This window comes from Gopherus flavomarginatus, chromosome 4 (genome assembly GCF_025201925.1).
Source record: "Gopherus flavomarginatus isolate rGopFla2 chromosome 4, rGopFla2.mat.asm, whole genome shotgun sequence".
Taxonomy (NCBI): domain Eukaryota; kingdom Metazoa; phylum Chordata; order Testudines; family Testudinidae; genus Gopherus; species Gopherus flavomarginatus.
Genome location: NC_066620.1, coordinates 217,879,783 through 217,894,983, shown reverse-complemented (window position 1 = coordinate 217,894,983; position 15,201 = coordinate 217,879,783). Strand labels below are relative to the sequence as shown.

The window sequence follows — 15,201 nt, the reverse complement described above, 5'->3', positions numbered from 1 at the left end:
GACAAGTGCAAAGTCCATATGCAGTGTGGCTGTAGCTGTGTCGGACCCAGTAAGTTACAGATACAAGGAGGGTGAAGTAATATCTTTGATTGGATCAATGTCTGTTGGTAAGAGAGACAAACTTTCAAGCTCACACTTGAGACCTGAAGGTGGGACAAGAATAATGAACTTAATCTGCAGCAAGGGCGATTTAGATTAGGTTTTAGGAAAAACTTCCTAACTCTGAGGATAGTTAAGCTCCAGAACAGGCTTCCAGGGAAGATTGTGGAATCCCCATCATGGGAGATTTTTAGGAACAGGTTGGACAAACCCCTGTCAGGGACAGTCTAGGTTTACTTGGTCCTGTCACAGCGCAGGGGGCTGGACTTCGTGAAAGTCAATTGACCCTGATCACAGATAACCAACTGAACCGGAGTTCCCTGCATGGTGCTGTAGCCAAGAGGACTCTGCTGATCCTTGGATGTATAAGCAAGAGTAAGGAGGTGTTATTTCCTCTTTGCTTTGCATTAGTGGGACCACTGCTAGATACTGTGTCCAGTTCTGGGCCTACCCTTCAAAAAAGATTACGACCAGTTGGAAAGGGTTCAGAAGAGAGGTACATGAACAGTGTGGGTCTGTGTACACCAGATGCGGGCAAACTACGGCCTGTGGGCCACATCTGGCCTGCGGGAGCATCCTGCCCGGCCCCTGAGCTCCCGGTCGGGGAGCCTAGTCCCTGGTCCCTCCTCCGCTGTCCCCCCTCACCCGCAGCCACACGGGCCGCACTCTGTCCCACCAGTATCGCTGGGCAGCATGGGGAGCATACCTGGCTCTGGCCAGGTGTCACGGCTGTGAGCTCCTGCTACTAGTAAGGGGGCGGGAGGTCCTGGGGGGCAGTCAGGGAAGAGGGGGTGGTTGGATGAGGCAGAGGTTCGGGGGTGGTGGTCAGGGGATGGGGAACAGGGAGCATTGGGAGTGGGAGTCCCGGGGAGCCTGTTGGGGGCAGGGATGTGGATAGGGGTTGGGAGGGCAGTCAGGGGACAGGGAGCGGGAGGGGGTTGGATAAGGGGGTGGGATCCTGGGGGGCAGTTATGGGTGGGGGGTCCTGGGAGGGCATGGTCAGGGGACAAGGAGCAGAGGGCAGTTGGATAGGGGGCGGGAGTCCTGGGGTCAGGGGGTGGAGGTGTGTGGATAGGGGTCAGGGCAGTCAGGGGACAGAGAACAGAGGGAGTGGAGAGGGAGTGGGGGTCCCAGGAGGGGGTGGTCAGGGGACAAGGAGCAGGGGGGATTGGATGGGTGGGGTGTTCTGAGGGTGGACAGTGGGAGGGGGCGGGGGCCAGGCTGTCTGGGGAGGCACAGCCTTCCCTACCCGGCCCTCCAGACAGTTGCACAACCTGGATGTTTGCCCACCACTGGTGTACACTGCGGCTGGGTGCGAGCCTCGCAGCCTGAGTGTGCAGACGCACGCTTGGGGCTGGAGCAATACTAACAATGCAGTGTGGCCAGTGCAGCAGCAGGAGAGATTCTGGCTGGACACCAGAGCTCAGAACCAGGGCTTGGGTGGGTTTAGAGGTTAAGAGGGAGAGGGCTCTTTGGGGCAGCCTACACAGGCAACATGAGATTCCCGGATTCCAAGGCCAGAAGGGACTCTCATGAGCATCCAGTCCAGGGGTCCCAAACATGGTGCCCATGGGTGCCATGGCGCCTGCCAGGAGGTCTAATTACGCCCATGTACTGGCCGGCAGACGAGCATCCACCAAAATGCCGCCAACAAGCTGCATCATCCAAATGCTGCTGATTTTCAGCAGTATTTCGGCAGCGACGCCTAGTGACGTTGCTACTTGTCAGCAGAATTTCGGCAGATGCTCGTCCGCCGCCACAGTCCTCCGTGGCTCGTTGTCTGGCACCCGCCAGACGAACAAGGTTGGGGACCACTGGCCTAGTCTGACCTGCATAACACAAGCCAGAGAACCTGCCCAGTAAATTCTGCAGCCAGCCCATTCCTTCCCGTGGAGCTATTGCAGAGCTATTAGAAGCACACCCAGTCTTCATGGCAATTGGCATTTTCAGGGGTGTGAGGTCTAATGGGGGCAGGGTAGGGGGCTGCACTAGAGCTAGGCAAAAGTTTTAATCAAAATGGGTTTTTGATGGCAGAGGCTTTATGAAGGGAAGCCAAACCTTTGTGAACAATGTTTTTCTTTCTACAATTTTAGATTTTTGATTAAATGAGATTTTGTTGTGATTTTTTTTTTCTTTTCTCTTTTTCCTCTGCACATGGTGTTGATGAGACTGATACTGGATACTGCGGCCAGTCCGGGTGTTCACATTTTAAACAGGATGTTGAAAAATTGGAGAACATGCAGAAAATAGCCACCAAATTATTCAAAGGCTGGAGAAAATGAGTGAGAGACTTAAAGGGCCCAATCTGTTTAGTTATGAAAAAGAAGATTACAAGATTAATTGTCTAATTACCTGGGAGGGAGCAAACTCCCAGTACTAATGAGCTCTTTGGTCTACCAGTAAAAGGCAAATAAGAACCAATGAAGCCAGATAAATTCAAAGGAGAAATTAAGCACAAATGTTTAACAGTGAGGGCGATGAGTCACTGGGACAAACTATCAAGGAAGTGGTGGAGTCTCATCTCTTGATGTCTTAAAATCAAGCCATGCTGCCTTTCTGAAAAATACTTTAGGGGGGAGTTGTGGGAAGGGGTATGGTGTTGGGGAAGTTCTGGGGAAGGAGCAGAGTTGGGATACGTCCAGGGGCGTGGTGTTGGATACAGTGAGTTGCAGGAAGGACATGGTGTTGGGGGATGGTGTTGTTGGAAGAAGGTGGTATTTGGGGCAATGTGGGAGATGTGGAGGGGGTGGTGTTGCGGGAGATGTGAGGAGACGTGGTGTGGGGAAGAGCAGTGTTGGGGGATGGTGTTTGAAGAAGGTGGTATTTGGGGCAATGTGGGAGATGTGGAGGGGGTGGTGTTGCGGGAGATGTGAGGAGACGTGGTGTGGGGAAGAGCAGTGTTGGGGGATGGTGTTTGAAGAAGGTGGTATTTGGGGCAATGTGGGAGATGTGGAGGGGGTGGTGTTGGGGGAGATGTGGGAAATGGGTGTTGTGGGGTGGGGGTGTTGTTGGGGGAGATACAGGGAAGAGGTGTTGTAGGGAAAGATGGGGCATTGTGAGGAAGAGGAGCTGTGAGGAGGGGTGGTGATGGGGGAGTTGTGGGAAGGGGTAGTGTTCGGGGGCTGGAGATGGGGTACGGCCAGGGACGTGGTGTTGGATACAGTGAGTTGCAGGAAGGACATGGTGTTGGGGGATGGTGTCGTTGGAAGAAGGTGGTATTTGGGATGGTGTTGTGGGCAGGGAGTGGAGTTGGGGGTGTTGCGGGGAGGTATGGTGTTGTGGGGAAAGGTGGGGTGCTGGTGGTGTTATGGGGTGGGGGTGTGTTGGGAGATGTGGGGAAGGGTGGTGGCATTGTTGGAAGAAGGTGGTATTTGGGGCAATGTGGGAGATGTGAAGAGGGGTGGTGTTGCGGGAGATGTGAGGAGACGTGGTGTGGGGAAGAGCAGTGTTAGGGGATGGTGTTTGAAGAAGGTGGTATTTGGGGCAATGTGGGAGATATGAAGAGGGGTGGTGTTGGGGGAGATGTGGGAAATGGGTGTTGTGGGGTGGGGGTGGTGTTGGGGGAGATACAGGGAAGAGGTGTTGTAGGGAAAGATGGGGCATTGTGGGGAAGAGGAGCTGTGAGGAGGGGTGGTGATGGGGGAGTTGTGGAAAGGAGTAGTGTTCGGGGGCTGGAGACGGGGTACGTCCAGGGGGGTGGTGTTGGAGACAGTGAGTTGCAGGAAGGGCACGGTGTTCGGGGATGGCGGTGTTGGAAGAAGGTGGTATTTAGGGTGATGTGGGCAGGGGGTTGTGTTGGGGGTGTTGTGGGGAGGGGGATGTTTTGGGGTGGAGGTGGTGTTGGGGAAGATGTAGGGAAGAAGTGTTGTGAGGAAAGGTGGGCTGCTGGGGGGGTTGTGGGGAAGGGGAGTTGTGAGAAGGGGTGGTGTTGGGGTGGGATAGTGTTGGAGTACTTCCGGGCTGGGAGGGTTGGAGACAGTGAGTTGCAGGAAGGGCACAGTGTTGGGGGATGGCGGTGTTGGAAGAAGGTGGTATTTGGGATGGTGTTGTGGGCAGGGGGTGGTGTTGAGCACAGTGTCGGGGACACCCCTCAAAGCATGGCTGTCTCTCCCTGCAGCAGTGATCGCGCTCTTCTGCAGACAGTATGACATTATCAAGGATAATGACTCCAACAACAACAAGGAAAAGACCAAGCCGTCCTCAGAACACAGCACGCCGGAGCGACCCACGGGGGGGCTACTGTACAGTAAGGTAACAGGGGGAGCAGGTTACTAGGGGTAGGGTCTGGATGTGTGAGGCACTGGGTGATGGGGTGTGTGTATAAAGCACTGGGGGTGGGGATGGGGTCTGCGTGTGAGAGGCACTGGGGGTAGGGGTGGGGTCTGGGTGTGCAAAGGACTGGGGGATAGGGTGTGTGTATGAAGTACTGGGGGTGGGGGTGGGGTCTGTGTGTGCGAGGCACTGGGGGATGGGGTGTGTGTATGAAGCACTGGGGGTGGGGGTGGGGTCTGTGTGTGCAAGGCACTGGGGGATGGGGTGTGTGTATGAAGCACTGGGGGTGGGGGTGGGGTCTGTGTGCGAGGCACTGGGGGATGGGGTGTGTGTATGAAGCACTGGGGTGGGGGTGGGGTCTGTGTGTGCGAGGCACTGGGGGATGGAGTGTGTGTATGAAGCACTGGGGTGGGGGTGGGGTCTGGGGGCCTGAGGCACTGGGGGATGGGGTGTGTGTATGAAGCACTGGGGGTGGGGGTGGGGTCTGTGTGCGAGGCACTGGGGGATGGGGTGTGTGTATGAAGCACTGGGGTGGGGGTGGGGTCTGTGTGTGCGAGGCACTGGGGGATGGGGTGTGTGTATGAAGCACTGGGGTGGGGGTGGGGTCTGGGGGCCTGAGGCACTGGGGGATGGGGTGTGTGTATGAAGCACTGGGGGTGGGGGTGGGGTCTGTGTGTGCGAGGCACTGGGGGATGGGGTGTGTGTATGAAGCACTGGGGTGGGGGTGGGGTCTGGGGGCCTGAGGCACTGGGGGATGGGGGGTGTGTATGAAGCACTGGGGGTGGGGGTGGGGTCTGTGTGTGCGAGGCACTGGGAGATGAGGTGTGTGTATGAAGCACTGGGGGTGGGGGTGGGGTCTGTGTGTGCGAGGCACTGGGGGATGGGGTGTGTGTATGAAGCACTGGGGGTGGGGGTGGGGTCTGTGTGTGCGAGGCACTGGGGGATGGGGTGTGTGTATGAAGCACTGGGGGTGGGGTCTGTGTGTGCGAGGCACTGGGGGATGGGGTGTGTGTATGAAGCACTGGGGTGGGGGTGGGGTCTGGGGGCCTGAGGCACTGGGGGATGGGGTGTGTGTATGAAGCACTGGGGGGGGGGGTGGGGTCTGTGTGTGCGAGGCACTGGGGGATGGGGTGTGTGTATGAAGCACTGGGGTGGGGGTGGGGTCTGGGGGCCTGAGGCACTGGGGGATGGGGTGTGTGTATGAAGCACTGGGGGTGGGGGTGGGGTCTGTGTGTGCGAGGCACTGGGGGATGGGGTGTGTGTATGAAGCACTGGGGGTGGGGTCTGTGTGTGCGAGGCACTGGGGGATGGGGTGTGTGTATGAAGCACTGGGGTGGGGGTGGGGTCTGGGGGCCTGAGGCACTGGGGGATGGGGTGTGTGTATGAAGCACTGGGGGTGGGGGTGGGGTCTGTGTGTGCGAGGCACTGGGGGATGGGGTGTGTGTATGAAGCACTGGGGTGGGGGTGGGGTCTGGGGGCCTGAGGCACTGGGGGATGGGGTGTGTGTATGAAGCACTGGGGGTGGGGGTGGGGTCTGTGTGTGCGAGGCACTGAGGGATGGGGTGTGTGTATGAAGCACTGGGGGTGGGGTCTGTGTGTGCGAGGCACTGGGGGATGGGGTGTGTGTATGAAGCACTGGGATGGGGGTGGGGTCTGGGGGCCTGAGGCACTGGGGGATGGGGTGTGTGTATGAAGCACTGGGGGTGGGGGTGGGGTCTGTGTGTGCGAGGCACTGGGAGATGGGGTGTGTGTATGAAGCACTGGGGTGGGGGTGGGGTCTGGGGGCCTGAGGCACTGGGGGATGGGGTGTGTGTATGAAGCACTGGGGGTGGGGTCTGGGGGCCTGAGGCACTGGGGGATGGGGTGTGTGTATGAAGCACTGGGGGTGGGGGTGGGGTCTGTGTGTGCGAGGCACTGGGGGATGGGGTGTGTGTATGAAGCACTGGGGGTGGGGTCTGTGTGTGCGAGGCACTGGGGGATGGGGTGTGTGTATGAAGCACTGGGGTGGGGGTGGGGTCTGGGGGCCTGAGGCACTGGGGGATGGGGTGTGTGTATGAAGCACTGGGGTGGGGGTGGGGTCTGTGTGTGCGAGGCACTGGGGGATGGGGTGTGTGTATGAAGCACTGGGGGTGGGGGTGGGGTCTGGGGGCCTGAGGCACTGGGGGATGGGGTGTGTGTATGAAGCACTGGGGGTGGGGGTGGGGTCTGTGTGTGCGAGGCACTGGGGGATGGGGTGTGTGTATGAAGCACTGGGGTGGGGGTGGGGTCTGGGGGCCTGAGGCACTGGGGGATGGGGTGTGTGTATGAAGCACTGGGGGAGGGGTCTGGGGGCCTGAGGCACTGGGGGATGGGGTGTGTGTATGAAGCACTGGGGGTGGGGTCTGTGTGTGCGAGGCACTGGGGGATGGGGTGTGTGTATGAAGCACTGGGGTGGGGGTGGGGTCTGGGGGCCTGAGGCACTGGGGGATGGGGTGTGTGTATGAAGCACTGGGGGTGAGGTCTGGGGGCCTGAGGCACTGGGGGATGGGGTGTGTGTATGAAGCACTGGGGGTGGGGGTGGGGTCTGTGTGTGCGAGGCACTGGGAGATGAGGTGTGTGTATGAAGCACTGGGGGTGGGGGTGGGGTCTGTGTGTGCGAGGCACTGGGAGATGGGGTGTGTGTATGAAGCACTGGGGTGGGGGTGGGGTCTGGGGGCCTGAGGCACTGGGGGATGGGGTGTGTGTATGAAGCACTGGGGTTGGGTCTGTGTGTGCGAGGCACTGGGGGATGGGGTGTGTGTATGAAGCACTGGGGTGGGGGTGGGGTCTGGGGGCCTGAGGCACTGGGGGATGGGGTGTGTGTATGAAGCACTGGGGTGGGGGTGGGGTCTGGGGGCCTGAGGCACTGGGGGATGGGGTGTGTGTATGAAGCACTGGGGGTGGGGTGGGGTCTGTGTGTGCGAGGCACTGGGGGATGGGGTGTGTGTATGAAGCACTGGGGTGGGGGTGGGGTCTGGGGGCCTGAGGCACTGGGGGATGGGGTGTGTGTATGAAGCACTGGGGGTGGGGGTGGGGTCTGTGTGTGCGAGGCACTGGGGGATGGGGTGTGTGTATGAAGCACTGGGGGTGGGGTCTGTGTGTGCGAGGCACTGGGGGATGGGGTGTGTGTATGAAGCACTGGGATGGGGGTGGGGTCTGGGGGCCTGAGGCACTGGGGGATGGGGTGTGTGTATGAAGCACTGGGGGTGGGGGTGGGGTCTGTGTGTGCGAGGCACTGGGTAATGGGGTGTGTGTATGAAGCACTGGGGTGGGGGTGGGGTCTGGGGGCCTGAGGCACTGGGGGATGGGGTGTGTGTATGAAGCACTGGGGGTGGGGGTGGGGTCTGTGTGTGCGAGGCACTGGGGGATGGGGTGTGTGTATGAAGCACTGGGGTGGGGGTGGGGTCTGTGTGTGCGAGGCACTGGGGGATGGGGTGTGTGTATGAAGCACTGGGGTAGGGGTGGGGTCTGGGGGCCTGAGGCACTGGGGGATGGGGTGTGTGTATGAAGCACTGGGGTGGGGGTGGGGTCTGGAAGCACTGGGGGTGGGGGTGGGGTCTGTGTGTGCGAGGCACTGGGGGATGGGGTGTGTATGAAACACTGGGGGTGGGGGTGGGGTCTGTGTGTGCGAGGCACTGGGGGATGGGGTGTGTGTATGAAGCACTGGGGTAGGGGTGGGGTCTGGGGGCCTGAGGCACTGGGGGATGGGGTGTGTGTATGAAGCACTGGGGTGGGGGTGGGGTCTGGGGGCCTGAGGCACTGGGGGATGGGGTGTGTGTATGAAGCACTGGAGGTGGGACTGGGGGATGGGATCTGGTGGGCAAGGCACTGGGGTATGGGGACTGGATGTGTGAGGCACTGGGGGATGGGGTGTGTATGAAACACTGGGGTGGGGGTGGGGTCTGTGTGTGCGAGGCACTGGGGGATGGGGTGTGTGCATGAAGCACTGGGGTGGGGGTGGGGTCTGGGGGCCTGAGGCACTGGGGGATGGGGTGTGTGTATGAAGCACTGGAGGTGGGACTGGGGGATGGGATCTGGTGGGCAAGGCACTGGGGTATGGGGACTGGATGTGTGAGGCACTGGGGGTGGTCATGTGGTAAGAGACCTCAGATTTCTTAAGACAAGAAGCAGTTTGGGGCATGTGTAGTGTAGTCATGGGCAGCAGCCAGTGGAAGGGAGCCCCTACCTCCATGGCACTCTAGACTGTTTTCAATGGTAGCAGACAGAGCCGGCTTCAGATACCAGTGAAGGAAGCAGGTGCTTGGGGTGGCCAATACAAAGGGGCGGCACGTTCAGGTCTTCGGCAGCAATTCAGCGGCGGGTCCCTCAGTTCTTCTCTTCCTCTTTGAGCTGCCACCAAAGAGGGAGAGGGAGCGAAGGACCGGCCGCTGAAGTGCCACTGATGGGCTTTATCTTGTTTTTTTTCCCTCTGCTTCACCGCTGGGGGCAGTAAAAAGAGCTGTAGCCATCCAATAGCAGATGACAGAACAAGGAGTAAAGTTGCAGTGGGGGAGGTCTAGGTTGGATATTAGGAAACACTATTTCACTAGGAGGGTGGTGAAGCACTGGAATGGGTTCCCTAGGGAGGTGGTGGAATCTCCTTCCTTAGAGGTTTTTCAGGCCTGGCTTGACAAAGCCCTGGCTGGGATGATTTAGTTGGGGATTGGTCCTGCTTTGAGCAGGGGGTTGGACTAGATGACCTACTGAGGTCCCTTCCAACCCTTATATTTTATGATTCTGTCGGGTTATAATCGCCGCCTCCAGCCACAAGCACGCTGCCTGCTCCCTCAGATACTCATTCTTCTTTGAGTACAAGGCCAGAAGGGACCACTTGTGATCATCTAGTCAGACCTCCTGTATGACACAGTTCGTACGACCCCGTATCAGCTTATCCATTAGTCTCTTGGGATTGGTATCAGGTTGACTGACCTATTCACATGATCCTGCTTGCTCTTTTTGAATATTGGCGCAACACTAGGGCTCTTCCAGTCATTTGGCATTTCTCTAGTGGTCCAAGAGTTATTAACAATGAACATCAGCAGCCAGAGATCCTCAGCCAACTCTTTTTTACTCTTTGGTGACAGGTCTCACAGCCTGCTGATTTTAAAATGTTTATCCCTAATAGATGCTGTTTAATATTCTCCCTGGTTACTAATAGCCTGGAAATAACTTCCTCCCCATTTGTTACAAGTAGTTGTTAGCTGTCTGTCTCAGGGTTTCATACAGCTGCCCATCACCGCGTATCTGAGCATCTTCCACTTGAAACTCCCAGAAATTGCCCAGTCCCTAGAGACTGGGGTGGCTGGCTCATCTCTCATTTTGGGGCAAAATCTCCGTTTGGGGAGGGATTTGGGTTTTTTTTCTACTGTTATTTTCTCTGTGTTGGTCAGTTTGGTTTCTTAGGGGCACAGGGAGGGGGGCAGTGCCAGTGGGTTGGGTTTATTGGGGAGGGAAGGGGGGCAGTGCCAGTCAGGGGCAGAAGGGAATGGTGGCAGTGGGTTGGGTGGGGGAGGGGGTGCAATGATGTTTATCTGCCTTTCTTGCAAGGGGTCAGTTCACCATGAAGTGCTTTAGTCTCTATTGAGTCTCAAGCTTTATAAAGAAACCTCAAGCAGAGGCTAAAGCCAGAGCACAGCACCTGGCCATGGGAGGCGGGGTGCGCACTGCTGCTCCACCCGCGGCTGGGGTGCACCACCACTGCTTGGCCCAGGGGAAGGATGCTGTCACTGGACCATGGGAGAGGGGAGCACACCCCTCACTTGGCACATCAGTGGAACGCTCAGAAGGGCTCAGTACCCACAACTGGGACCAGATCTCCAAAAGAGCTCAGCACAGCGGATCCCTGTGGTGCAGGGCGTGCTGAACCCAGGGGGCATCTGGGTCTGAGCATTTTGGAAAATCTGGTCTTAATACTGATTTTTCTCTTGTAGAAAAAGTCTCTGTCTGTCAATATCATTGAGGTGTGAGTACAGTCCAGCTCTGGATCTGGGAATGCTGCCAGACCCAAGGAAGATCATGGGATAAAAGGACAACAGCAGGCTGCCAACCTGCAACCCTCAGCATGCAAAGAATTGTTTATCAGAAATTATGCTTCTTCCAAGGCCTTCTCCCCTCAAGGGGATCTGCATGGAGACCATTTGGATGATGCATGCAGAACTCAGCCTCACACCCATCATATAACCGCCCACTGGCCACTCAGGAGTCAATGGGGAGCCTGGAACAGCACCAAAAGAACAAACAGCAATATTCGGATTTCAAGGGATGGGGGAGCCTCCTGCTGATGCAGGGATAATGTCGTGGAAGTGGGATCTCATGGCCCTGTCACCCAGCAACTGTTAGGTAAATGGCAGTGTGTCCTCATGTTCATGCTGTTACAGCCCTAGGTATGCCCAGACCTCAGCCAGGGCGCAGACATAGCTCCAGTTACCTAAGAGGGATCTAGCTCTCATCCAGTGTGCCTGGAGTCTCAGAGGGATTTTCTGTTTGTTTACAGTCCCAGAGAAGTGCCCACTTTCCAGTCCCCTAACCCTGCAAGCCCAGACTGTGGGGCTCACACAGGTGAAGCAGGTGCTAGCTCAGGAAGGGCTGGCAAGAGAACTGATTGGAGCTGGAGAGGTTTCCTCAGCACTCCCCATAAAGTCTGGAGTCTGAATTGGAGGACGGCCCCATGCGCCCTGCAGACGTGACCAGAGATGGAATCCCAGCCCAAGGAGGCAGGAAGTTGGCTGGGTCACTGAGCTGACTTCAGCTGCTGGCAGTTCAGATGAGCTTCCATCCCTTCCCTTAGTGCGAGTGAGACCACTCCAAGGAGGTGAGGACCTCAGACCAGGAAGTGCCAATGCTCTCTCATGCTGTGCCCGACACAGCAAAGCAGGGCCTTGCTGCAGAGACAGCGGGATGCAGGGGAGAGTTCTCCCTATCACATCTCATGCCTGCCCAGTTTGTAGGGCAGCAGGGACGTACCCAGTGCCCATAAAAACATATCCCCTGCTAACGGCATTGCCTGGGAGGTCTCCAGGTCACGGTTCAGCTCTGGGTGTGGGAGGGAAATCTAGCACATGTAGCTCTGAGTCCTCTCCTCCTCTGCCTCTGGCTCCCGCGGAGGCTTCCAGCGTGCTGCAGCTCTGTTCCAGCAGCCCTGGTGCAGGCCACATGGAGCCACAGTCTGGACCACTGGGAAACATACCCAGGCCACAGAGTAATGTGTGTGGCGGGGGAGAGAATATCATGCTGAATCCCCATGCCCCTGGGGGGCAAAGGCCACAATACAAACTGTCTGTGGCCCATATGCCTCCGCCCATCAGGCAAAGGCCTCAGCTCAGGGTTCTGCCTGAGCCCCCTCTCTGCCAAGGCCTTGCCATAGGGCCTGCCCCAGCTCTATCCTACTGCTCTTGCCTGTTTTTAAGCCTGGCATTGAAGGCCTCACAGCAGGCCCTGCCCCAATTGCAGTGTAGTTCTATGTTGGGTCCCTATGGCTTGTGGGAGGGGATAGTTCCTTTACACACCAGTGCATGGCCTAGAAGGGACTGGTCTCCAGCCACAGGGAGATGTTGCTGCTGGAGAGAGGCTGTCCCAGGGCTTCCCAGACACACAGCACCTGCTCTATTGAGGAGGCAGTGGTGTCAGAGTCTGTGCAGGGAGCCATTCCCCCGAGGAAATGTGCTACTCCAGCCCACCCTCATCACATCATCAGCCCTGAACCCGGGCAGAGTTCTCCCTCCCTATCCCATGGCTGGCATGGCAACCTTTTGCAGCCTCCTGTGCCCTCCAATGACTGCCTCGGACACTGCCATGGCGGTTTCCAGTGATGCACTCCTGGGGTGGGTAGCAGGCCATCTGGGATCCAGGGGTTAAATACGTCTGCCAACAGGAGCCTAGTGGGCAGGATTCTAAACCTGAGTTCTGTAGTGTCCATTATGTCACAACCCCACCCTAGAGTGCACAGAGCCAGGCTCAGCAGGTCTTTATTGCTTGAAGCCTTGCCTGTGCCCGCGTCACATGGGGGAGACACTTCCAGTCCAATAGGGTTATAGCCCCCACGGCTCAGTGGCTGCAGCTGTTACTCCTTCCCACCAAAGTGGGCAGCATGCCATGGCCCAGGTTCCCATGGGAGTGTGGTGCTTATTCCCCTAGGACCACCTGGAAAGGAGCTGACCCAAGCAACTCAGAAACACCAATGAAACCACCAAGTTCTTGTTCTGTATGGACAAAAGAGTGTGTCTGGCAGAGAGTCTGCACCGCTCACTGCCCATCAGCCAGGGAGGCATTCATGGCAGACGAGTACCCAGGGGTGATTAAAGCTGAACACCTCCTCTTAGCACCCAAACCCCAGGGTCCATGTGGCATCACCGTGGACTGAATTTTCTCATCTGGAACCAGCATTGCTCCTAGCCAAAAGGCTGAGGCCAAGCCAAGCCCTCTCCCCCACATCTACCTTCCTCCATCAGAAGAAAAGAGAACGGCCTCCACTGGAGGAATGACAGGTTTGCAGCCTGCTCCCCTGGGGCCAGGATGCTGTCTGTGCAGCCCCAGGATTGATGAGAATCACAGGATCCAGCGTCTTCCAGGAACTTAATCTTCAAGCAAAGCAATTTCAGACTCTTCCCTCCAGGTGCTGCTCAGCTCCTGCCATGGGAATACCGGGGGCAGGGCAAGTGACTCCCTGCAGCAGGGTCTTTTCAATAAAAGTCTCTGGCTCAAAGGCAGAAGGGTCACTGTGGTGGCTACTCCAGTGCGTGCACAGGGCTTGGGAGCCAACTGCTAAAGCTGAGGGACAGACCCACTAGCACAGGCTGGGACGCTGCTGTAGGGCTGGGCAGGGGGAACAGAGGAGACAGATTTTGATGCAGGACAGTGACAATGGCAAAAGGGGGGACAAGCAGAGGTTGTGTTGGAGCTGAGGGATGAGTCCCATTGGCTCTGCTCCTGGGATTTTCTTCAGCTTCCCAGTTGCTGGCTCCTAAAAGAAGAAAGGCCTCTCCTGCCCCAGGAGCTAGGGAGCCTCATGCTCCCACCAGCCACCTTCAGCACAGACCTGTTCCTGGGGGCAGGGCAGTTCCAGAGACAGCATACTTCTCCCCTTGGGGGGCAGGCCCTCCATCATCTGTCCATGCCCATCAGGGAGATGGCCTCTCTGCTTCTCTCCACACAGCATGGGCAGTGACCAGAACTGCTGCCTGGGGGTCTCTGCTGATGGCTGGAGCCCAGTGACAATGCTGTTCCTGGCTGAGTCACATGTAGAGAGGGGATCTCTCTTACCCCCCACCCCGTTGCATGCATGGTCACTCTCACATGCATGCACAAGAAGCTGGCAGCCCACTCTCTGCTGTTCTGTGTTATTTGCCAGATCAAAGGGTGCTGGTGATTCCTAGCTAGCGCAGCACTTGCTATCCCATCCTATGCCCCTGCACAGGATATCAGCACAGGCTGGGTCCCTACTGGAAGCTGCTGCCAGGTTTGTGTCAGGAGTCCCTATTGGGGAAGGTGATTCACCCATAGCCCCCCTTCCCCAATGGTCCCACTGCTCTACAGGGCCTTGTAGTGGGAGAATTAGCCCTCCATCTTTGCTACTCCATGGCACTGGTTGGGGCTGCCAGACCACCTGCACTTGGGAGAACAGGAGTTTGACAGAGAAATGGGGCCGGTGGTCAAAGAGGGAACAGCAAAGGCCTCATTCACTCCCAGGATGGAGTTTCAGAAAATGGCTGCAAGAGACACAAGATGCAGGATCCAGAGCACAAAGAAGTGAAACCTGCATAGGCTGTTCTCCTGGGCCAGGGGCAGCGCTGCCCCCATCTGGGTGTTGGGAAGGGAATGCTGAAGGAGACACCAGCTGGCAGAGGGGATGGAAGGGCTTAGGATCTCCTGCTGGGACAAAGAGACATGCACACCAGGTTATACCAAGTGCAAGCAGAGGGAGGGGGCATTAGCCAGTGTTCCTAAAGGGACTTCACTTGAGACGAGTGTAGGGGTGGACCGTGGACATCCCACTGCCCCCAGAAGCCCCTGCTGGTAGGGATCACTTGCCCCCATGCTATCTGGGACTAGGCATTTTGACCCAGGCTTATGGCCTTTGCTTTCACAGTCACGGAGCTGGGTGGACTGATCACACAGAAGAGATATGGGGACCTGCCACTCCTTAGCATCACCTCAGAGAGCTGGTGCCTAGTGGTATGGTTGAGGGCAGGGACTTTCTGCTGCCTTATTCTCCTTGATCGTTTTCATCCCAGGGTGACGTGTCATAGTCTACTGAAGGTATCACCATCCCTCAGGCAGCAAGGGAGAGAGCTTCCTGACAAAGGGCAGGGCTGAAGGTTTAAAAACCAAACCAAGAGGGTAGCAAGGGGCACGAAGAGCCACTGGCCTGCTTCCTCAGTAACCTTTCCCCTCCCAAACTCAGAGGGACCTGGGAAATCTATGCCAGAGGCCACAAGGTCAGAGTCAATTTTACAATGTTAAAAAACTCATTTTATCGCACTCTACCAAGGTGGCATTTTCATTTAAAAACCAGTTATTTCACCACGACAGTGAGAGGCTGTAGTAAAGGGTGTGGGGGTTGCAGGTGTCAGATCTATGGGGACCTCCATTCCACAGACGCAAGAGGAGCAAGCAGACCCCATGGTTTTGTGCCTTCTCTGGACTACAAGCAATGGATTCTCTGGGACTACCAGCAAAGGGGTGCGACACCTACATAGGAGAATAACCCCCTTCCTCCACTGACTGAATCTGTGGGCAGCATCCTCTGGCCTGGCTAAGCTGGAGGTTAGATCAGATGCTCAGCGCACTCCCTCCTGGCCTTAAATCTAGGACTCC

The 15,201-nt window shown here is 57.2% G+C and overlaps 2 protein-coding genes across 2 annotated transcripts in view; both read left to right on the top strand.

Moving 5' to 3' along the window:
* The window catches only part of FNDC4 (fibronectin type III domain containing 4), a 49,028-nt gene extending 38,612 nt beyond the window's left edge, over positions 1 to 10,416 (top strand). Inside the window, exons 5-6 of the mRNA XM_050951142.1 lie at positions 4,217 to 4,350; positions 10,320 to 10,416. Of these exons, the coding sequence (XP_050807099.1) occupies positions 4,217 to 4,350; positions 10,320 to 10,355 (170 nt within the window). The 3' untranslated portion in view covers positions 10,356 to 10,416. The remainder of the gene's footprint in view (positions 1 to 4,216; positions 4,351 to 10,319) is intronic.
* Positions 10,417 to 10,642: 226 nt separating this feature from the next.
* On the top strand, positions 10,643 to 14,131 carry LOC127049844 (uncharacterized). Its single transcript, XM_050951128.1, has 2 exons — positions 10,643 to 10,728; positions 10,883 to 14,131. Exon 2 carries the CDS (start codon positions 11,287 to 11,289, stop codon positions 12,241 to 12,243), a length of 957 nt encoding a protein of 318 aa, XP_050807085.1. The 5' UTR covers positions 10,643 to 10,728; positions 10,883 to 11,286; the 3' UTR covers positions 12,244 to 14,131.
* The last annotated feature ends 1,070 nt before the right edge of the window (positions 14,132 to 15,201 follow it).

What these genes read in the sequence shown, in the direction of transcription:
- LOC127049844 (XM_050951128.1), top strand. Translation starts at nt 11,287, where the DNA reads ATGCAGGGGAGAGTTCTCCCTATCACATCTCATGCCTGCCCAGTTTGT.